This window comes from Oncorhynchus mykiss, chromosome 21 (genome assembly GCF_013265735.2).
Source record: "Oncorhynchus mykiss isolate Arlee chromosome 21, USDA_OmykA_1.1, whole genome shotgun sequence".
NCBI classification, from domain to species: domain Eukaryota; kingdom Metazoa; phylum Chordata; class Actinopteri; order Salmoniformes; family Salmonidae; genus Oncorhynchus; species Oncorhynchus mykiss.
This window is the reverse complement of record NC_048585.1, coordinates 30195400-30219220: the sequence shown is the minus strand read 5'-3', so window position 1 is coordinate 30219220 and position 23821 is coordinate 30195400. Positions and strand designations below refer to the sequence as shown.

At 47.1% G+C, this 23821-nt stretch overlaps 1 protein-coding gene across 3 annotated transcripts in view; it reads right to left on the bottom strand.

Annotated features, from left to right (window-relative positions):
• Window positions 1-444: 444 nt before the first annotated feature.
• Window positions 445-23821, bottom strand: part of LOC110501060 (diacylglycerol kinase iota) — a 49298-nt gene continuing 25921 nt past the window's right edge. For 2 of the 3 annotated variants that reach the window (XM_036957597.1, XM_036957598.1), the window contains exons 9-33: window positions 22031-22105; window positions 21197-21292; window positions 21003-21085; window positions 20845-20905; window positions 20220-20333; window positions 12538-12663; window positions 12276-12354; window positions 12120-12175; window positions 11888-11950; window positions 11592-11665; window positions 11276-11387; window positions 11103-11189; window positions 8800-8912; window positions 6699-6761; window positions 6098-6198; window positions 5671-5750; window positions 5491-5535; window positions 5335-5404; window positions 5061-5220; window positions 4866-4891; window positions 4666-4703; window positions 4401-4521; window positions 4260-4296; window positions 4005-4104; window positions 445-3703 (exon numbers count right to left, since the gene is read on the bottom strand). In XM_036957597.1, coding sequence (XP_036813492.1) covers window positions 3587-3703; window positions 4005-4104; window positions 4260-4296; window positions 4401-4521; window positions 4666-4703; window positions 4866-4891; window positions 5061-5220; window positions 5335-5404; window positions 5491-5535; window positions 5671-5750; window positions 6098-6198; window positions 6699-6761; window positions 8800-8912; window positions 11103-11189; window positions 11276-11387; window positions 11592-11665; window positions 11888-11950; window positions 12120-12175; window positions 12276-12354; window positions 12538-12663; window positions 20220-20333; window positions 20845-20905; window positions 21003-21085; window positions 21197-21292; window positions 22031-22105 — 2097 coding nt within the window. In that variant the 3' untranslated portion in view covers window positions 445-3586. The remainder of the gene's footprint in view (window positions 3704-4004; window positions 4105-4259; window positions 4297-4400; window positions 4522-4665; window positions 4704-4865; window positions 4892-5060; window positions 5221-5334; window positions 5405-5490; window positions 5536-5670; window positions 5751-6097; window positions 6199-6698; window positions 6762-8799; window positions 8913-11102; window positions 11190-11275; window positions 11388-11591; window positions 11666-11887; window positions 11951-12119; window positions 12176-12275; window positions 12355-12537; window positions 12664-20219; window positions 20334-20844; window positions 20906-21002; window positions 21086-21196; window positions 21293-22030; window positions 22106-23821) is intronic. The other variant, XM_036957599.1, reaches the window with a different exon arrangement.

The following is a 23821-nucleotide window of genomic DNA, read 5'->3' as shown; positions in this document are numbered from 1 at the left end:
TGTTTAGACTATTGTGGTCAATGTTTGCTGTGTTCTATTGCGCTATGTAATAGATGACTCTCCTATTCGTAGCACTTTGCCCAGTCATATTCAAGATACCTTTCTAGGGGTTCTTATGCTTCTAGCCTCGATTTGCATTTTTGATAACATATCTACATAGCACAGCTTAATAAGTGTAGTGGAATGATTTATGTAACCCCTCCCTCTTCAAATCAGGGTTGATTGGAAACAGCTGTTCAAAAGAGGACGTTATATTATCATTTCTTTGTGCTCCCTGACGAAGGCCCTGCAGCGGAAACGCGCCAGCGTCGTTTCCATTGAACATGCCATACAAATAAAGGCGTTTTAATGAGTTATATGAAGAAGCGCCTCGGTCCTCCTTTCTTCTTCAAAACCCTACAAACAGTTGATTAAAAGGAACAAAACCATGACACTGCAACAAGATGTTTCAATGAAAACTTTAATCTTCTTCTAAAATTATACGATTATTCAGATGTTACAATTGTACACCCCGGCATGCTTTATTTGCCTCTCAAACATCATTTTATTTCCCCAAATAACTTGCAGAACATTTAACAGTTGAACAACAGTGATTTTGGGTGAAAACCTTTTAAGTCCCCGTTGGAAGATATCTGTGGGAGAAGAGTGTTTTTGGTTTGAGGTCCGATTATTTCAGAAAGTTCTTGTAACATCTGCAACATCTTTGTTACTGTAACATCGAAAGACTCAATATGGCACTAACCAATCCCTGTGGGGGGAAAATGGGGATTGAGGGAAATCAGTGTAAACTCAAAAGAAGCTAAAGAAATCTAGAAGTAGTAGTACCCAGTATGACCAGCAGCTATTGTTCTCCATGTCTGTACCGGCCTTATCAACGCCCTGTAGTACTGGGTATTACTGGGTTATAGGAGGGTAAAGGTCAGACCTAGGTCCGATTCGTTAAATACTTGAGGTGCACTTCATTTGGCTTGACTAGCATGCAGGTTGGGTGGAGTTTGCACTTTTGCTACTATTCTATTGGTTCCATTGTACCAGACAAGCAAAGCACACCTCGAGTATTTGACACAGACACCGGTCTGAATCATTATAATTACAGGTTATCTAACAGGCACACTGCGGAGACTAACTGACTACTGATAAGGTCTCTCAGTAGACTGAATATACAGCATTCCCACTAGGTTCTCTTATTATGTTCTCTAAGGTTATTTCCTAGGGTTAGGGGCAGGCTGCCTTGATATTCAACCACACTAGTGTTCAAATTCATCTTCACAGACACTAAGAACGTTGGGAGACTTCAAGAGACTCTCCTCACAGGCCCTCATTACTGTGACCTCACTGTGACATCACGTCAATGACCAATCAAAACACAGGAAACGTTGTGAGAGGCAGCACTATACGACTTTTAGAGAATACAAAATAAACAACAACATTCAAGTAATCCCATGGTCTGAAAAATACAAAAGCAAAAGTAGAACCATTAAACACTTCAAACCTTACCCATATATACTTAGGTATAAAACTATTCAAATCTTAACAATGATAATAACATAATAATAATAATGCCAGTTTGTGATGCCATTATTATGTGGTAGCAACTTCTAAGGAGGGAAGGAAAATGGCATGCACAACAATGTTGAATAATAAAGAACACAAAATAATACAAAATCATATCCAATTTATTCACAATAATCATAAATAATGGATGTTTGTCTCATAGAGATAGATAGAGGACTCATCTTTGTATCTGTGCCAAAATGGCATATGTGACTGCATGGGCATCTCCATTTTAGAGTAGTCAATTTTCTTCTCAATTTGTATTTGAAAAAAAAGTGAAAAGCTAGTATTGGCAATTTACCACCACCTGCAGTTCTAGAATCCTGAACAAAATCTTGTGTGTCGTTTATTTATCGTGGCCACTAGATGGCAGTAATATATCTTAAAGCCATTTGCAAACCATAGGCAACCCGATTTGAAGAAGTGGAAGACAATGCTCGGATCATTGGCTGAAAGTCCCAACCATAGGAATCCCCACCCAGTTGACTAAAAGAAAATGGTTGAAAACTTAATGGAAATGCCCATGCTAAAACGGGTTATATTCATTTAGATTCCTCAATCTATCTCTATGGTTTGTGGCGCTAAGCACGTCCAGGCAGGGTAGTGGGGGATGGAGGGAGGCAGAACAACATAAAAACATTAACATTTCCCAGGTCATATTCGACCACTGGTAGACGCTGAATAAATAAAACAAGGTCAAGTACTAAAGTACATCTGTCTTGGTTTTCAGAACAGTCATCTTAACACATTACAGCTGTTTTTACAATACCTAACAGTAGTTTTAGTGTTTAAATCATATAAAGTCAACCAAACTAAACCCACCCCTTTGAGGTGTCCACAACAACAGAAACACAGCCACACACACACCACACACACACACCAGCACGGTAAGAAATTGCACATTCAACACTCCTTGGTGCCATAAAGCACTGTTAAAACATTAATGTAATGTAAACATGAATAGGGAAATGCACAAAAATCATTCATTCATATTGCATTGAATATGGCTCAGAATCTTTTTTTTTACTATTCTCTCTCAAGCAGCCCCCCACCCCCCCCCCACCCCCACACACACACACACACTCCCCCTCTGTCTCTGCATCACACAAACACGCATATGCACGCACACGCAAGTCTAAAAGAACTGAACACACAAACACACATTCTGTAGGTATGTACATGCTGCTCGGGTAGAGCTCTAGGTTGGGTGTGTAATGGGTCCCCGGGGCTGCATGAAGAATCAGTCCGTCTCTCTTTTCTTTGTCTGCCCAGCTGTCTGTCCACTCATCTCAGTCCCATACTGGCCTCCAGGGGGGGGGTTATGGAGGCTTAGAATTGGTTGTCTACAAGCCTAGCAGTGTTGTTGGGATAGCAGTAGTGGTATCCTAATGTAGCAGTGGTAGTAGTATGGAGGGTGCTGGGTGCTGTCCCTGCCTCACAGTGCTGCGTGTCGTTGGCACACGTCTGAATGATTCACAAAGGCCTTCTGGGAAATACATACATTGAAACTATGTATGTTTAACCGTGGTTGAACCGCGTTGGTACAGTATGTAAGGCTGCAGGGCCACACTGAGAGAGGGTCTGTGTGTCTGCGAACCCTCACCTCTGATCCCTGACCCCTAACCCCCTGAACCCTAACCTAGCCCAGACCGTGGTATTCAGTGAACAACAGGCAACTCCATACCCCAACACTCCCATACGTTTACAATCAATCAATAAATAAATAAAAGCAATAATAAACAATATTAATTTTGATGAAACATTTTCCTGTGCAGGATAGAACAGAGTCTAAAGCACGTCAGGCTGCTCCTGTCTGTCCATCCGCCTGTCCATCCCTCAGTCAATCTATGGAGGTGAAGGGGGCTTACCTCTCTCCTCCATCTCTCATCCTCTTCTCTCTGTCCTCCCCTCTCTCCATGTGAAGTCCTCTCTCTCTCTCTCTCTCTCTCTCTCTTCTCTTCTCTTCTCTTCTCTTCTCTTCTCTTCTCTTCTCTTCTCTTCTCTTCTCTTCTCTTCTCTTCTCTTCTCTCTCTCATACAGCAGTCTCTAGATCTTCGTGGGAGACAGTGGTAGGGAGCTGTTTGCTGGTCAGGTAGGAGGCCAGCTCTTGGTCCCCCGCATCACGAGCTTGCTCTACTGGGGTCTTACCCTGTGAACACACACAGACACACAGGTGTGTGGTTACTTACACTCCATTAAACAAACTCTCTCTTATGTGTGAGCTTGCCTTCGTGTGTGCAAGTGTGTGTGTCTGTGTGTGTTTGTGCGGTGCGGTGCGGTACAAATGTGTGTGTGTGTGTAAAGTGTGTACTGTGTGTGTGTGTGTGTACTGTGCATGTCCTGTCTGTGTGTGTGTGTGTGTGTGTGTGTGTGTGTGTGTGTGTGTGTGTGTGTGTGTGTGTGTGTGCGCGTGTGCGTGTGTGCATGTGTGCGGTATGTGAGGTTCTAACCTTGAAGTTGGTCTTGATGAGGGAAGCTCCGGAGTCCATGAGAAGACGACACACAGCGTGATGCTTCCGAGAGGCCGCTTTGTGCAAGGCAGTATCTCCTCTGAAAACACACAGGGGCACACACTTCACGCAAGCTACAGGCTGCCTGATCCGTTTGAGGCACAAAAAAGTTACTTTAGGCACAGAAACAAGATTCATTCTTCAACTTTAGACCGTCAGACAGACAACAAAGCCATAAGATAGTGGGGGACTTACGTTTCTCTGTTGGTTAAATCCAGGAGCACCTTTGACCCTAAAATAAAATAAACAGAGCAAACATTTTAGCAAACATCCGAGGTTTGCCAAAAATCTCATTTGACGGATGCAATGAGAAGCAACACACACGCACGCACTCACCGTGCTCCAGTATGAAGCGGACCACTTCAGTGTGTCCGTGCTGAGAGGCCAGGTGTAGTGCACTACAACCAGTAGAATCCCTCACCAGGAGGCTGGTCCCGCGAAAGAAGCTGCCCGACAACTGAAAGAGAGACAGGAAGAACACAGCTATGAGAGAAACGTCTGTATCGACTTCAGTAGTGCATATTATGTCCGGAAATGGCTTTTGAGCTATTTCTAGTAAGACAGTCAGATGTTTGCTAGGGAGACGGTCGAGGTATCTAACCGTAGTCAGGTCCCCAGAGGAGGCGGCCGTCAGCAGTGCTAAAGAACACACACACAAACACACCACTATCAGTTAGACAATGTTATAGGGTTACGCGAGAGTTAACAGGAATCACTCCCACTGTAAGACAGGGGTTTCTATCGAGGAACATCATGGGTTTTTAGAAATGTTCTTCTCTCAAAATACGTAAAATATCCCACCTTGTTCCTCAGACGTCAGAGGGCTCCTGTACCAGAGAAACAAATAGATGAAAAGGACTGTGACTCTCAACATGAAATAACGTCAGAGTTGTGTGTGTGTGTGTGTTTGTGTGTGTGTGTGTGTGTGTATGCACGCGTTTACACATCTGTGTATGTGAGTGTGTGTGTGTCTCTCTCGCGCCCTCTGTCTCTCACCCAGAGTTGGGCTCCACCACCAGGTCAGGCATGCCTGTGGCCGGTCCCCCCGCTAGTCCATCGTGGTCCAGGATAAACACCTCTTCCTGGCAGATTTCCGTCACATAGTGCAGGTGCTCCTGGGCCTTGTCTATGCGGTAGAAACGGTCTGCGGACGTAGCTGGGGACAGGAGACTTGGTTTAGAGAGCTCTCCAAAGCTCTGGCACATTTACAGAAATGCTGATTCATGTTTTGACCCCTAGGCGAGTGACGTCACTGACTGATGTCACTCACAGTCCAGGAAGCTCCAGTTGGGGGACAGCCTGTGGGCGGAGCCAGGTCGCGGTAGACCTCGACACTCATCCTACAGCAAGGGGAGGGAAGGGTTCAATAGCGACTCACTGATAACATAGTCAGATATAGTAGATGGAAAGGTAGACAGACAAGAACCTGGTAATGCACTCGGTGGCCAGCAGATGGAGCCTGATGAAGATCCTGTTAGAAACAGGAGAGCCCAGCAGTGTCTCAGAAAATAGAACAATCGTCACAGCCAAATCATATTGGCGCGAGTGTGTGTGTGTGTGTACGTGTGCGTGTGCAAGTGTGTCACGTGTCTGTGTGTGTTCTCACCTCCTGTAGCCTGTCTATGTAGAGTCTGCAGGTCTCCAGGTCACAGTCCCCTCTCACCACCACAATCCCCACGGCGACCGCTGCAACACACACACACACGCAGGACACGCACATGGAGATTAGGGGCTGCTGCCTATACATAGACTTGAAATCACTGGCCACTTTAATAATGTTTACATATTTTGTATTACTCATCTTATATGTATATACTATCTACTGTATCTTAGACTATGCCGCTCTGACATTGCTCGTCCATATATTTATATATTCTTAATTACATTTCTTTATTTAGATTTGTGTGTATTGTGTGTATTGTTGTGAAATTGTTAGATATTACTTGTTAGATATTACTGCACGTGCATGTGACCAATAACATTTGACTTGATTTGATGGACGCTTCAACAAAGACACGCAGACACACACTCACAGATGTCTCGGAGTCGTTCCTTGTCGAACTGTAGCCTGTCGTGGTCCTGCAGACTGATCCGGTTGACTCTGAGGCGGAGGCGCTCGGGGACAGCATGGGGGCTGGTGGAACACACACACGCGCACGTTGAAACGTCTCAATCAACATGACGTATTGCTTTATTCAATTTGATTCTCTTCAGTACCGGAAACAAACAGGATGTGTGTATTTTTAATTTTTTTCATTGATTGCGATCTAGCAGTGCCAGGATAGATTACACTGTGCTACATGTACTGTAGCCACAACAGCACAGAGCACAGAGCACAGAGCAGGACAGGGTGGACTCCCACAGAGACAGACACTAGGAGACAGCACACCGGCAGGTTAGAAAGGGTTCAGCATGCAGCGGCCACCATATACTTTCGACGTTAGACCCACTTACTGCACACGGTGCTCACAACACGAGCGCAAACACAAACAAATAACTCAACTCTCTCCTTCTCACTCTGTTTCTCTCCGTCTTTCTCTCTCTCAGACACGCTCTCAGACACTCTCTCAGACACTCTCTCAGACACGCTCTCAGACACGCTCTCAGACACTCTCGCCGAGTTAAAGTACTTACACAGAGAAGGAGTCAGGGGGAGCAGAAAGGCGGCGCAGGTCTGCTGCACACACTTTCTGAATACTGCAGTCGTGCACGCACACACAACAGGGCGGGGCGAGTGCGGGGGGGGGGGGGGGGGGGGGGGGGGACAGGCCCAGAGGGGAGTCGGGTAAATATCAAGGAAAGAGAGAGGGACAGAGGAGCAGACACGAAGGTGAGGAGTGAGGTGAAGAAAGAAAAGACGAAAAAGACAGCAGATGATGAAGACATGGATGAAGCCCATGACAGACTAGAGTGGTAATTGCAGAACACTAAGGCAACAACCAGGCACAGCTTTAGTTACTGTAGCTGAGTAGCACCACACTGAGTAAAGAGCAACACACACACACACACACACACACAACGGCAGCAGCTAGATACACACACAGGCATTAGTGCTGTTGAGACGATCTGCTAACAGGTGGTAGGTAGTAAGCGGAACAGACGGTCAGAGGACAAACTAACAGTGTGAAGTGAAATATGATGAGACGAAGCCCTGAATAAAACCAAGAAAATGAACTGTGGGCCGTGTGTGCGGACCTCAGCAGTGAGTTTACACCTTGACAGATGTTACACTGACGCAGCGCCTCGTTTGACCCCGTATCCCCTTGGTGTATATGCTTCTTCCCAACAGAATGCAGCCACGGCATCAAAAAACTAGCCCTGGTTATCGTAATCGGTGTCAACGTACACTTTGACACATTCATAGTGTCCGTTCTGTAGCCCTGGGGAGCTATGTGACTCACTCGCTAGGGCAGGACTCGGAGGACTTTACCCAGGCCTAGTTCCACAGGGAGAAGTGTCCGTTCTGTAGCCCTGGGGAGCTATGTGACTCACTCGCTAGGGCAGGACTCGGAGGACTTTACCCAGGCCTAGTTCCACAGGGACAAGTGTCCGTTCTGTAGCCCTGGGGAGCTATGTGACTCACTCGCTAGGGCAGGACTCGGAGGACTTTACCCAGGCCTAGTTCCACAGGGAGAAGTGTCCGTTCTGTAGCCCTGGGGAGCTATGTGACTCACTCGCTAGGGCAGGACTCGGAGGACTTTACCCAGGCCTAGTTCCACAGGGAGAAGTGTCCGTTCTGTAGCCCTGGGGAGCTATGTGACTCACTCGCTAGGGCAGGACTCTGAGGACTTTACTCAGGCCTAGTTCCACAGGGAGAAGTGTCCGTTCTGTAGCCCTGGGGAGCTATGTGACTCACTCGCTAGGGCAGGACTCTGAGGACTTTACCCAGGCCTAGTTCCACAGGGAGAAGTGTCCGTTCTGTAGCCCTGGGGAGCTATGTGACTCACTCACTAGGGCAGGACTCGGAGGACTTTACCCAGGCCTAGTTCCACAGGGAGAAGTGTCCGTTCTGTAGCCCTGGGGAGCTATGTGACTCACTCGCTAGGGCAGGACTCGGAGGACTTTACCCAGGCCTAGTTCCACAGGGAGAAGTGTCCGTTCTGTAGCCCTGGGGAGCTATGTGACTCACTCGCTAGGGCAGGACTCTGAGGACTTTACCCAGGCCTAGTTCCACAGGGAGAAGTGTCCGTTCTGTAGCCCTGGGGAGCTATGTGACTCACTCACTAGGGCAGGACTCGGAGGACTTTACCCAGGCCTAGTTCCACAGGGAGAAGTGTCCGTTCTGTAGCCCTGGGGAGCTATGTGACTCACTCGCTAGGGCAGGACTCGGAGGACTTTACCCAGGCCTAGTTCCACAGGGAGAAGTGTCCGTTCTGTAGCCCTGGGGAGCTATGTGACTCACTCGCTAGGGCAGGACTCTGAGGACTTTACCCAGGCCTAGTTCCACAGGGAGAAGGATGTGTGCGTGATTCACCGAGTCAGCTCAGGGATTCGAACCGGTGACCGCTCGGTTACTGGTCTCAACCGCTAGGCTACCTGCCAGTCCTCCAGCCATTCTCTTTTGAGAGTGTGTGTGTGGTTCACTCGTTGAGTTAGGGCAGTGAGGTCTTGATACCTAGTGCTATATTGGCCTATATCCTTGGTGTGTGTGTGTGTGTGTGTGTGTGTGTGTGTGTGTGTGTGTGTGTGTGTGTGTGTGTGTGTGTGTGTGTGTGTGTGTGTGTGTGTGACTCACTCATTAAGCAGGGGTACTGAGGTGCGTCTCTTGCTCTTCTGTACCATGTTGGCCTGGTTGCGTAGGGAGATCCGGAGGGTTGAGGGGGCCAAGCGACACGGCTCTCCATCCACCTACACACATGCGCGCCCAGACACACAGACACACACACTGCATATCAAATACATTCTGACTTGGGGTTGTGTCTCTGCAGCATGGGCCTGCATTGTATCTCTGCAGCATGGGCCTGCGTTGTATCTCTGCAGCATGGGCCTGCGTTGTATCTCTGCAGCATGGGCCTGCGTTGTATCTCTGCAGCATGGGCCTGCATTGTATCTCTGCAGCATGGGCCTGCGTTGTATCTCTGCAGCATGGGCCTGCGTTGTATCTCTGCAGCATGGGCCTGCGTTGTATCTCTGCAGCATGGGCCTGCGTTGTATCTCTGCAGCATGGGCCTGCGTTGTATCTCTGCAGCATGGGCCTGTGTTGTATCTCTGCAGCATGGGCCTGCGTTGTATCTCTGCAGCGAGGGCCTGTGTTGTATCTCTGCAGCAAGGGCCTGTGTTGTATCTCTGCAGCAAGGGCCTGTGTTATACACCTGCCTGTTTGGCCCTCCTGTTAGTGTGCACGATTCTTTCCATTCTCCTTCAACCTCTCTCATCAACAAGCTGTTTTCGCCATCAGAGCTGCTGCTGACTGGATGTTTTTTGTTTGTCGCACCATTCTCTGTAAACCTTAGACACCGTTGTGTGTGAAAAACCCAGGAGGGCGGCCGATTCTGAGATACTGGATCCGGCGTGCCTGGCACCGACGATCATACCTCGCTCAAAGTTGCTTAGGTCACTCGTTTTGCCCATTCTAACGTTCAATCGAACAGTAACTGAATGCCTCAATGCCTGTCTGCCTGCTTTATATAGCAAGTCACGGTCACGTGACTCACTGTACTATCTGTAGGAGCGATCCATTTTCATGAATGGGGTGTACATCATAAACTGGCCAGTGAGTGTATATGTGTAGCATGCACTGTAAACCCCAGTGTGTTCTCATTACTCAAAACCTTGGAGGAAACCCGTTGCACTTAATTTATCTGAGTAAAGTTCCTTAGAGTGATTTTGTAGTCATTACTCAAACCGAATGAGTCACTGCGACCCTAGAGGTTCCAGATTTGATAAGTAACAGAAATACGTAACACTCTTACTAAGTCACGCCTCCAATATAATTTCCCAGTGTGCCTTGCCTTTTTAAGTGAATCGCAGTTACCACCCATGACTGTGTTTGTTAGTGACAGAGGCATGGTTGTTGAATTTGTTCATTTACAGTCCTGTGGCCTTCAAGTGAGTTCATAGTTGAATGTTACCATTATAATTAAACTCTTTATGACAATACATCACATGAGACTTTATTTTGAGGCCTAGCTTTATCCTAATACAGTGGCCTGAAACTCATGGTTTACAGGCCACATCAGGCCTGAAAGTTCCAGTAACTTTCCCAAAATTCCCACATTTTCTAAAAAACCTGGTTGAAGGATTGCCAGGAATATTCCAACTGGGATTTCTGGAAAACCTGAAAAACGTTCCTGAATTTTGCAACCCGACCTGCAAGTCACATTATGCTGGCTTGCAAAATGATGTGCAATTCCTATTGGAATCCAGCCAGAGTTAAGATATCCAACAGTTGTATTCACCCGCAGCCTGCTTTCATAATGACTGCAAGGGTTCAGTACAGTGTGAGGAGACTACCTAAGCAACTTCAACTGGAACAACCATTTCAGTAACAGGTGCAAAAAAATCTAACTAAATTATTGGATTTGTTTAGAAAAATGTATGTTATTTATCTGTAGCATAAGATTAATCACTCAATGTACATGCAAAAACAAAGATATTATTAATGTTTACAATTTTTTAATCTACCTGCATTAGAAAAAATGCTGGGAAAAAAAGTGAATTTCTTATAATAACTTTTTTTTAAATGTGTTGCTGTGACTTCTCATTTAGTTTTGAGTCATACCACACAAACATTTTAGGTAATAATGACTTTTCATTTACTTTGAGTTCAACTTACTAGAAGTAGAAGTATTTGAGTTAAAAATGCCTTAATTTTCTAATTCCATGAATTCCATTGATTCCTATGGAGGACTGCTCCTTCTGGGGAGTGCCAATATGGCCGATCGGTGGCTTCAAAGCCTCTCACTGGCCAATAAATAGTATCAGCAATCCAGGGTTTATCTACATCATTGGTTGGATCGCTAGTGTGGGCTTGTGTTATATATCTGTAGTATGGGCCTGTGTTGTATCCATTTAGTGTTGGCCTGTGTGATATCTCACCTGTACAGCGATGGTCTTAAAGGTGGTCAGAGTCACCTCTCTACACTGGTGCAGCCTCTCACCATGACCTCCTACCTGCAGTGCCGCCTAGGGGACAGGAAGAGGAATTACACCATTTTGTATAGTCAAACACACTCTCTCACACACACGCACACACGCACACACACACTCACAAGGGAGGACATGGTGAAGCCGATGACTTCAATACAGCCGTCGTCATGGCGCTGAGGCTCAAAATCCCGGTGGTCTCCTGTGTTCCCCCACGGCATGGTGCCCGCACAGTACCTACACACACACACACACACACACACACACACACACACACACACACACACTTTTAAAAACACACATAATCCTCAAACACCCTCACAAAAAACCTGCAGTATGCTGCATGCATAAAACTATGGGGTAGGTTATGGACAGACCACAGATCTACCAACAGCGTCAGGTAGACAGACACAAGGTCACCTGGGTGGGGTGAATAGCTACCTGGGGATGTTTAAGAAGACGATGCACTGGAACTTCTGCTCCTGGATCTTAGCAGTGAGATCCGTCCCGTCACACTGGTACAGAGAAAAAGAGGTTTCACTGAATCCAGTAATTGAATGTAGAGAGATTCCAGTTCCTGAGCCAGGGACCTGTCCAGTGGCAGGTTGATTATCAGGCTGTCAGGGCCCTCTTAACCAAACTGTCAGCCTGTGACACTCTGTGTGTGTGTGTGTGTGTGTGTGTGTGTGTGTGTGTGTATGTGTGTGTGTGTTTGTGTGTGTGTGTGTGACACTCACCACCACTCTGACGTGTTTAGACAGATCCCTGGAGCTCCTCTGGAGGAAGTCGGAGAACGCAGCCTGACAGGAAGCAGAGACAACTCGTTACATTCTATATACGCCTTTCTCACTCTCTCTATTCCCTCCCTCCTCTCTACCCTCCCTCCAAATCCCTCCACATCCCTCTCCTCATCCCCTCTCCCCCCTCGCCCCAATCAGTAATGTGGTGTTAAGTCTGTCGGGTACTCACCCCTGCATAGAACATCTTGTTGCGAAAGCGACTATTGAACTTCTCAGGGTTGGCTTCTGCAGGGAGGAGGAGGTACAACAGTTAGAGTCTGTGTCCTACTGTGGTCAGACAGCTAAAGGAACGATGCTTCTGGTCCCGAGAGACAGTACTGCTCACCTCTGGATTCGTGGAACTCCAGTGTGACGTTGGCGTCGAAGCCGAGGCTGAAGTAGTTGTTGAACACGTTCAGTGGGAGCTGGAGACATACAGAGAGATGTAGAGTGAAAAAGAGGGGAACGCACAAGAGGTACAAAATCAGTTTAAATAAGGTTGAACTCACTGTCCATATCACTCAGACCATGAGACAGCCGTACCACTGACCCCTCCCTTGACCATTCACCCCTCATCTCTGACCCCTAACCTCTGACCCCAGACAGACCTTCTGTGTGCCCTCCTCCGGCTGGGCGGGGCTTCTCTCCACCTGAAGGTTCCATCTGTCTAGCTGCACCACAGAGCCATCCTCCACCTGACACAGTACCTTGGACACCGGCTCGTCTGTATAACCCTACACAGAGAGAGACAGGTTATAACCCTACACAAAGAGAGACATATTATAACCCTACACAGAGAGAGACAGGTTATAACCCTACACAAAGAGAGACAGATTATAACCCTACAGAGAGAGACAGGTAATAATCCTACACATAAAGAGACAGGTTGTAACCCTACACAGAGCAACACAGATTATAACCCTACACAGAGAGAGAGAGAGGTTATAACCCTACACAGAGAGAGACAGGTTATAACCCTACACAGAGAGAGACAGGTTATAACCCAACACAGAGAGTGACAGGTTATAACAAAACACAGAGAGAGAAATGTTATAATCCTACACATAAAGAGACAGGTTATAACCCTACACAGAGAGAGACAGGTAATAATCCTACACATAAAGAGACAGGTTGTAACCCTACACAGAGCAACACAGATTATAACCCTACACAGAGAGAGAGAGAGTGGTTATAACCCTACACAGAGAGAGACAGGTTATAACCCTACACAGAGAGAGACAGGTTATAACCCAACACAGAGAGTGACAGGTTATAACAAAACACAGAGAGAGAAATGTTATAATCCTACACATAAAGAGACAGGTTATAACCCTACACAGAGAGTGACAGGTTATAACCCTACACAGAGAGTGACAGGTTATAACCCAACACAGAGAGAAACAGGTTATAACCCAACACAGAGAGAGAAATGTTATAATCCTACTCATAAAGAGACAGGTTATAACCCTACACAGAGAGTGACAGGTTATAACCCTACACAGAGAGTGACAGGTTATAACCCTACACAGAGAGAGACAGGTTATAACCCTACACAGAGTGACAGGTTATAACCCTACAGTGAGAGACATGTTATAACCCTACACAGAGAGAGACAAGTTATAACCCTACACAGAGAGACACATGTTGTAACCCTACACAGAGAGCGACAGGTTATAACCCTACACAGAGAGACACATGTTGTAACCCTACACAGAGAGTGACAGGTTATAACAAAACACAGAGAGAGAAATGTTATAATCCTACACATAAAGAGACAGGTTATAACCCTACACAGAGAGAGACAGGTAATAATCCTACACATAAAGAGACAGGTTGTAACCCTACACAGAGCAACACAGATTATAACCCTACACAGAGAGAGAGAGAGGTTATAACCCTACACAGAGAGAGACAGGTTATAACCCTACACAGAGAGAGACAGGTTATAACCCAACACAGAGAGTGACAGGTTATAACAAAACACAGAGAGAGAAATGTTATAATCCTACACATAAAGAGACAGGTTATAACGCTACACAGAGAGTGACAGGTTATAACCCTACACAGAGAGTGACAGGTTATAACCCAACACAGAGAGAAACAGGTTATAACCCAACACAGAGAGAGACAGGTTATAACCCAACACAGAGAGAGAAATGTTATAATCCTACTCATAAAGAGACAGGTTATAACCCTACACAGAGAGTGACAGGTTATAACCCTACACAGAGAGTGACAGGTTATAACCCAACACAGAGAGAGACAGGTTATAACCCTACACAGAGAGTGACAGGTTATAACCCTACAGTGAGAGACATGTTATAACCCTACACAGAGAGAGACAAGTTATAACCCTACACAGAGAGACACATGTTGTAACCCTACACAGAGAGCGACAGGTTATAACCCTACACAGAGAGTGACAGGTTATAACCCTACACAGAGAGTGACAGGTAATAATCCTACGCATAAAGAGACAGGTTGTAACCCTACACAGAGAGAGACATGTTGTAACCCTACAGAGAGAGAGAGAGAGAGAGAGAGAGAGACATGTTATAACCCTACATAGAGAGACAGGTTATAACCCTACAGAGAGAGACAGGTTATAACCCTACAGAGAGAGAGAGAGAGACATGTTACTTCAGGTAAACAGAGCTAATTTCAATTCCTTTAAACTGAAGCCGGAGACAAGTGGAATGGGACCACGACAATAATAGCATTTCAAGTGTTCGAAAGAGAATGAGAGTGACTTATCCAGGACACCGAGGTCAGACTGTTTACCACCTACACCGTCAGACGGGTGGACACACACATGCACACACACACACACGTGCATGTACACGCACGCACGCACGCACGCACACACACACACACACACACACACACACACACACACACACACACACACACACACACACACACACACACACACACACACACACACACACACACACACACACACACACACACACACACACACACACAGGGACAGAATAATGAAGGGCTTTTATGGAAATAAGTACCTATTATGCCTGTCTCTCTGTCACGGTAATAACCAGCATAGTTCCAACACAGCTGAGGCATCACATACAGCATTCAATAGCCATGTACATAAACACACAATAAAACCCTAACACATGTGCTGCAGTGGATTCTTCTCTTGTTGCCACCGTAGTAAGCAAATGTTCAAATCAAATCAAACCTTATTTGTCACATGCTTCGTAGACAACAGGTGTAGACTGACAGTGGAACGCTTAATAGCGGGTCCTTTTCCAAAAACGCAGAGTTTAAGATAAAGATCGGGGGGAAAAATCAAATAGAAATAGTGACACGGGGGATAAATACACAGTGAAAAAAGACGAATAAAGAGCAGAAACAACATGCTAAATACAGGGAGCATCCGTACTGAGTCAATGTGCAGGGCCACGAAGTCACTGAGGTAGCTACAGAATGTACATATAGGTAGGGGTGAAGTGACGAGGCAACAGGATAGACAATACACTGAGCTGTGGCCGCAGCGTATTTGACGCAGTAGCAGCAGCGTACGTGGTGAGTGTGAAAGTGTGTGTGTGTGTGTATGTTGTCAGTGTGCACACGTGCGCATGTTATGTGTGTGTGGGCGTATGCGGTGGATATGTGTAAGTATGGGTGAGTGTGTGGGTATAGTCCAGTGTGTGTGTGTAGAGTCCAGTGTGTGGGTATAGTCCAGTGTGTGTGTGTAGAGTCCAGTGTGTGGGTATAGTCCAGTGTGTGGGTAGAGTCCAGTGTGTGGGTAGAGTCCAGTGTGTGGGTAGAGTCCAGTGTGTGTGTAGAGTCCAGTGTGTGTGTAGAGTCCAGTGTGTGTGTAGAGTCCAGTGTGTGTGTAGAGTCCAGTGTGTGGGTAGAGTCCAGTGTGTGTGTAGAGTCCAGTGTGTGTGTAGAGTCCAGTGTGTGGGTAGAGTCCAGTGTGTGGGTAGAATCCAGTGTGTGGGTAGTGTCCAGTGTGTGTGTAGAGTCCAGTGTGTGGGTAGAGTCCAGTGTGTGGGTAGAGTCCAGTGTGTGTGTAGAGTCCAGTGTGTGGGTTTAGTCCAGTGTGTGGGTAGAGTCCAGTGTGTGGGTAGAGTCCAGTGTGTGGGTAGAGTCCAGTGTGTGGGTAGAGTCCAGTGTGTGGGTAGAGTCCAGTGTGTGGGTAGAGTCCAGTGTGTGGATAGAGTCCAGTGTGTGGGTAGAGTCCAGTGTGTGGATAGAGTCCAGTGTGTGGGTAGAGTCCAGTGTGTGTGTAGAGTCCAGTGTGTGGGTAGAGTCCAGTGTGTGGGTATAGTCCAGTGTGTAGGTAGAGTCCAGTGTGTGTGTGTGTAGAGTCCAGTGTGTGGGTAGAGTCCAGTGTGTGGGTATAGTCCAGTGTGTGTGTGTGTAGAGTCCAGTGTGTGTGTGTGTAGAGTCCAGTGTGTGGGTAGAGTCCAGTGTGTGGGTAGAGTCCAGTGTGTGGATAGAGTCCAGTGTGTGGGTAGAGTCCAGTGTGTGGGTAGAGTCCAGTGTGTGGATAGAGTCCAGTGTGTGGGTAGAGTCCAGTGTGTGGGTAGAGTCCAGTGTGTGTGTGTGTAGAGTCCAGTGTGTGGGTAGAGTCCAGTGTGTGGGTAGACTCCAGTGTGTGGGTAGAGTCCAGTGTGTGGGTAGAGTCCAGTGTGTGGGTATAGTCCAGTGTGAGTGTGTAGAGTCCAGTGTGTGGGTAGAGTCCAGTGTGTGGGTATAGTCCAGTGTGTGGGTAAAGTCCAGTGTGTGGGTAGAGTCCAGTGTGTGGGTAGAGTCCAGTGTGTGGGTATAGTCCAGTGTGTGTGTGTGTAGAGTCCAGTGTGTGGGTAGAGTCCAGTGTGTGGGTATAGTCCAGTGTGTGGGTAGAGTCCAGTGTGTGGGTAGAGTCCAGTGTGTGTGTGTGTAGAGTCCAGTGTGTGGGTAGAGTCCAGTGTGTGGGTAGAGTCCAGTGTGTGGGTAGAGTCCAGTGTGTGGGTAGAGTCCAGTGTGTGGGTAGAGTCCAGTGTGTGGGTAGAGTCCAGTGTGTGGGTAGAGTCCAGTGTGTGGGTATAGTCCAGTGTGTGTGTGTGTAGAGTCCAGTGTGTGGGTAGAGTCCAGTGTGTGGGTATAGTCCAGTGTGTGGGTAGAGTCCAGTGTGTGTGTAGAGTCCAGTGTGTGTGTGTGTAGAGTCCAGTGTGTGGGTAGAGTCCAGTGTGTGGGTAGAGTCCAGTGTGTGGGTAGAGTCCAGTGTGTGGGTAGAGTCCAGTGTGTGGGTAGAGTCCAGTGTGTGTGCATAGAGTCCGTGCAAGAGAGTTAGTTAAAGAAAAGGGTCAATGCTGGTAGTCCGGGTAGCCATTTGATTAGCTATTTAGCAGTCTTTTTAAGCAGCGTTATGGCTTGGGGGTAGAAGCTGTTCAGGGTCTTGTTGGTTCCAGACTTGGTACACCGGTACCACTTGCCATGAGGTAGCAGAGAGAACAGTCTATGGCTTGGGGTGGCTGGAGTCTTTGACAATTGTTTGGGCCTTCCTCTGACACCGCCTGGTATACAGGTCCAGGCTCCAGTGAGCCTCTCCCTCCCTCATACTCTCTCTCCCTCATACTCTCCCTCCCACATACTCTCTCTCCCTCATACTCTCCCTCCCTCATGCACTCTCTCCCTCATCATCTCTCTCCCTCATACTCTCCCACCCTCATACTCTCTCTCCCTCATACTCTCCCTCCCTCATACTCTCCCTCCCTCTCTCTCCCTCATACTCTCTCTCCCTCATACTCTCTCTCCCTCATACTCGCCTTCCCTCTCTCTCCCTCATACTCTCCCTCCCTCTCTCTCCCTCATACTCTCTCTCCCTCATACTCTCTCTCCCTCATACTCTCCCTCCCTCATACTCTCCCTCCCTCTCTCTCCCTCATACTCTCTCTCCCTCATACTCTCCCTCCCTCATACTCTCCCTCCCTCTCTGTCCCTCATACTCTCTCTCCCTCATACTCTCTCTCCCTCATACTCTCCCTCCCTCTCTGTCCATCATACTCTCTCTCCTTCATACTCTCTCTCCCTCATACTCTCCCTCCCTCATACTCTAACTCCCTCTCTGTCCCTCATACTCTCTCTCCTTCATACTCTCTCTCCCTCATACTCTCCCTCCCACATACTCTCTCTCCCACATACTCTCCCTCCCTCATATTCTACCTCCCTCATACTCTCTCTCCCTCATACTCTCCCTCCCTCATATTCTCCCTCCCTCATACTCTCCCTCCCTCATACTCTCCGTCCCTCATACTCTCTCTCTCTCCCTCGTCTCTTTTCTCTTCTCTTCTCCTCTAAGCAGCTGAATGTTATTTCCATGCAGATTTTATGTTGTTGTCTGTAATGAATTCTAATCACAGCTAATAATCCTTGATATACACATCCCTCCTCTCCTCCCCAAGAGTCTAGAAATGTTTCCTCTCTCTCTCTCTCTCTCAATCTCTGCCCCCCCCCCCCCCCCCCCCCCCCCACACACACGTGTGGTTCAGAGAGAACTCGTTTATATTTAGGCAACGCTCATTAGAGCTACTGCTAATTAGCCTTAGTGCACACACACCCACACACACATGCACACACGCACAAACATATTTACACTGATTCAGGCAATTTGTGTCAGAGAAAGTAGCACTCTCACCAACAGGATACAGACATACACAAACACGCACGCACACACACAACATACACACAAAGAGAGAGAGAGAGATTGAGAGAGAGTGCCAAACAAAGGCTGTTTCACATCACCTACACACACACACTCTTAGCTTTTGTGTCAGCGAACGTGCTGATGACAGCAGCACTCTCACCAACAGGACACACAGACACACAGACCCACAGACACACACACACACACACTAACACACACACAGGCGCTGTGGCAAGGTGCAGGGGAACCGAGAGGACAGGCTGTATGCTGATAAAACAGGACAGGCAGACAGAGCAGCAGCGACGAAAAGGACAGTCTAAAAGAGCCACAGGCTCAAAGAGAACAAGACAACACCTGCAACGATCCCCACTAATTACAGCTGCAGTACAACATTAGTTATTTCAGTAAGACAGAGTCCACTGTGTTGACTGTTACTGTAGTTAGCAAGGTGACTGTATAGGGTCAGAGTCCACTGTGTTGACTGTTACTGTAGTTAGCAAGGTGACTGTATAGGGTCAGAGTCCACTGTGTTGACTGTGCTGTAGTTAGCAAGGTGACTGTATAGGGTCAGAGTCCAGTGTGTTGACTGTGCTGTAGTTAGCAAGGTGACTGTATAGGGTCAGAGTCCACTGTGTTGACTGTTACTGTAGTTAGCAAGGTGACTGTATAGGGTCAGAGTCCACTGTGTTGACTGTTACTGTAGTTTGCAAGGTGACTGTATAGGGTCAGAGTCCACTGTGTTGACTGTTACTGTAGTTAGCAAGGTGACTGTATAGGGTCAGAGTCCACTGTGTTGACTGTTACTGTAGTTAGCAAGGTGACTGTATAGGGTCAGAGTCAGACAGAGGGAAATGTATACCGTACAAAACATAATGAGATACACACATGCAGGGAGGACACAATGGGCACGTGCCCCCCTCTGCTTTTTACACGTTGAATTCATTACTTAACTTCATTTTTAAGCCCACGTTTTATCCAAATTGTTTATAAAAAAAGATCTGTCAGCGGGAATTTGGCGGAGGGGGCACACCGACTGGACCAGTCAAAGAGTAGCCCGACCCCCTATTCTCCTTGCCACCTAGCAATGTTATGAAGTAGGTTTTAGCTGGCCAGCTAGGTTCCCAATCTCCCGACCTCATTACTAGCCACCAAGGCATTTCAGGCTACCAAGTTGGTGTAGCTTGTCTGGCTATCTTAGCTGGCAGGCCTGCTGGCAAGGTTGCTAGACTTGAGAAAATATGAAAATGCCTTATGACACTTTACACCAGTGTGACAATCGTACTAAACTCCTAAGGCATAAATGTTCCTAAAGAATCGATGTGCAACATTCATTCAAATGACATTTGAACAGGTTAAGATGTACGATTAGATTACCTATGCAGAATAATATACATACTGTATTTTTTTTGTTGCACAGAATTAGGCATAATGACTATCGCTCTAGGTTGCAGGGAAAAGGTGTTTCAGGTGTTTGAAAAGTACAAAATTCCAGCCCCTCTCCGGACAACCCCCCCCATCCTCATGTTCCTCTTGCCCCCTCTAAAATAATGAGTGGATGACACCCCAGTGCGGGCGCACACCGGCGCAAAACAAACACACACGCACATCCACACACAAAGGGCAGCTTACCCCTCCCCAGTTGAGAGTCCTGGCGAGGTCATTTCCTGTCCCCAGAGGAAGTACTGCTACAGGCGGATGGGGGGTCATTCCTAACTCATCCAGAGCAGACAGGATCCACCCCACCTAAGGCGAGAGAAGGTGAGAGAGAGAGAGAGAGAGAGAGAGAGAGAGTGAGATGGGGCTCTGTTAATGAAGTTCATTAATGCTGTGAATAATGTATAGGTCCTGGGACATGTTCATACATGTTAACTATGTATGTGTGTGTGTGTGTGTGTGTGTTGCCACCAGGGGGAGCTGTGTTCACACACAGTAACACATTTGCACTGTCTATCATCAAGCACCCTCAAACTCAACTCTGGACCTCGAAGCCAGTTCCATTGCTTTTTTCATTGTTCCCCTGTAATCAGGGACTGATTTAGATCTGGGACACCAGGTGTGTCCAATTAATTAGCAAAATTAACAGAAAACCAAAAGGTTTCGGATCCCATGGGGTAAAAGTTGAATACCCCTGACAGTAGCACTGAAAACATACAGAGTCATTGTGACGGACGGACGGACGGACGGACGGACAGACAGACGTTAGTAATAGCAGTTGAATTGAAGTAAAACAGTAATAACATGTTCATTCTCTCACCGTCCCGTCTCCTCCACAGGCCAGGATACGCAGGTTTGGCACTTTCCTGTACAACTCCAACCTGGGAGACATGACGTACAGAGGTTAGGGTGTAGGAAATAGTGTATAGGGTGTAGTGTGTGGGAAATAGATTGTAGCATGCAGGGCGTAGTACTCACGCCTCTCTGAGCCCTCCCTGGGAGAGATCAAACACCTGGCGAGGGTTCAGGATCCACATAAACATCTGTAACACCTTAGTACCCTGAGACACGGAGAGAGAAGGATGTTAGGGTCAGGGGTCAGGGATGACGGTAGCTAGGGGTTTGTGGGACAGCAGTTAGGATTATAAGTCAGGAATCATTGGTTAACTTACCTGGTTGCCTCCACTCTTGGGGTTGACAAAGACTAGAACAGGTTTCATCAGAGGGGAGGGAAGGGGCTTCAGCATGAATGGGCGCCACTTTGACTCCTAATGGGAGCAAAAAGATATTAGCAAGAGTCTACCCCTTGTCAGCAAATAGAACACGTTTGTACCTACACCCCACAGGGGGACAGAGAACAGTACTCCCCCCACAGAGGGACAGAGAACAGTACTCACCCCACAGGGGGACAGAAAACAGTACTCACCCCACAGGGGGACAGAGAACAGTACTCACCCCACACAGGGACAGAGAACAGTACTCACCCCACAGGGGGACAGAGAACAGTACTCACCCCACAGAGGGACAGAGAACGGTACTCACCCCACAGAGGGACAGAGAACGGTACTCACGCCACAGAAGGACAGAGAACAGTACTCACCCCACAGAGGGACAGAGAACAGTACTCACCCCACAGGGGGACAGAGAACAGTACTCACGCCACAGAAGGACAGAGAACAGTACTCACCCCACAGAGGGACAGAGAACGGTACTCACGCCACAGAAGGACAGAGAACAGTACTCACCCCACAGAGGGACAGAGAACAGTACTCACCCCACAGAGGGACAGAGAACAGTACTCACCCCACAGAGGGACAGAGAACAGTACTCACGCCACAGAAGGACAGAGAACAGTACTCACCCCACAGAGGGACAGAGAACGGTACTCACGCCACAGAAGGACAGAGAACAGTACTCACCCCACAGAGGGACAGAGAACAGTACTCACGCCACAGAGGGACAGAGAACAGTACTCACCCCACAGAGGGACAGAGAACGGTACTCACGTCAGTTCCTCTCTTACTGGTCCTTCTTTTGAATGATGTGCGTTTTTTCCTCCTTGTAGAGTTTTTGAATGAGCTCTGTGTGAGGGGAGAGAGAGAGAAACGCATTAAGGCATGTTCCACAGATAAACCCTGAAGCACACACAACACGCACACACAACACACACACACACACACAGCGCTGTCTAGCTGCTGGTATATGCGGAGGTCAGTTGAAGTTAACAGTAATAAGAAGAGACTGCAGACTCTAAAAGGAGTGCGCAAAGGAGTGCGTAAAGGAGTCTGTGAATGAGTATGTAAATGAAGTTGGTAAATGAGTCTGTAATTGAGTCTGTAAAGGGCTGCGTAAAGGAGTGTGTAAAGGACTGCGTAAAGGAGTGCATAAAGGAGTCTGTAAAGGAGTCTGTAAAGGACTGCCTAAAGGAGTATGTAAAGGAATCTGTAAAGGAGTGCGTAAAGGACTGTCTAAAGGAGTCTGTAAAGGAGTCTGTAAAGGAGTGTGTAAAGGAGTCTGTAAAGGAGTACGTAAAGCAGTCTATAAAGGAGTCTGTAAAGGAGTGTGTAAAGGACTGCCTAAAGAGTATGTAAAAGAGTCTGTAAAGGAGTCTGTAAAGGACTGCCTAAAGGAGTCTGTAAAGGAGTGTGTAAAGAAAGGAGTGTGTAAATGAGTCTGTAAAGGAGTCTGTAAAGGAGTGTGTAAAGGAGTGTGTAAAGGAGTCTGTAAAGGAGTACGTAAAGCAGTCTATAAAGGAGTCTGTAAAGGAGTGTGTAAAGGACTGCCTAAAGGAGTATGTAAAAGAGTCTGTAAAGGAGTCTGTAAAGGACTGCCTAAAGGAGTCTGTAAAGGAATGTGTAAAGAAAGGAGTGTGTAAATTAGTCTGTAAAGGAGTCTGTAAAGGAGTGTGTAAAGGAGTGTGTAAAGGAGTGTGTAAATGAGTCTGTAAAGGAGTGTGTAAAGGAGTGTGTAAAGGACTGCGTAAAGGACTGCGTAAAGGAGTGTGTAAAGGAGTGTGTAAATGAGTGTGTAAAGGAGTCTGTAAAGGAGTGTGTAAAGGAGTGTGTAAAGGAGTGCCTAAAGGAGTCTGTAAAGGAGTGTGTAAAGGAGTCTGTAAAGGAGTGCGTAAAGGACTGCCTAAAGGAGTGTGTAAAGGAGTGGTTAAAGGAGTGTGTAAATGAGTCTGTAAAGGAGTGTGTAAAGGAGTATGTAAAGGAGTGTGTAAATTAGTATGTAAAGGAGTCTGTAAAGGAGTGTGTAAAGGAGTGTGTAAAGGAGTGCCTAAAGGAGTCTGTAAAGGAGTGCGTAAAGGACTGCCTAAAGGAGTGTGCAAAGGAGTGGTTAAAGGAAAGTGTAAAGGTGTGTGTAAAGGAGTGTGTAAAGAACTGCGTAAAGGACTGCCTAAATGAGTCTGTAAAGGAGTGTGTAAAGAAAGGAGTGTGTAAAGAAAGGAGTGTGTAAAGGAGTCTGTAAAGGAGTCTGTAAAGGAGTGTGTAAAGGAGTCTGTAAAGGACTGCCTAAATGAGTGTGTAAAGGAGTGGTTAAAGGAGTGTGTAAAGGAGTGTGTAAAGGAGTGTGTAAAGGAGTGTGTAAAGGAGTGCCTAAAGGAGTCTGTAAAGGAGTGCGTATAGGAGTGTGTAAAGGAGTGCGTAAAGGAGTGCGTAAAGGACTGCCTAAAGGAGTGTGTAAAGGAGTGTGTAAAGGAGTGCGTAAAGGAGTGTGTAAAGGAGTGCGTAAAGGAGTGGTAAATGAGTGCGTAAAGGAGTCTGTAAAGGAGTGTGTAAAGGAGTGCGTGCCCA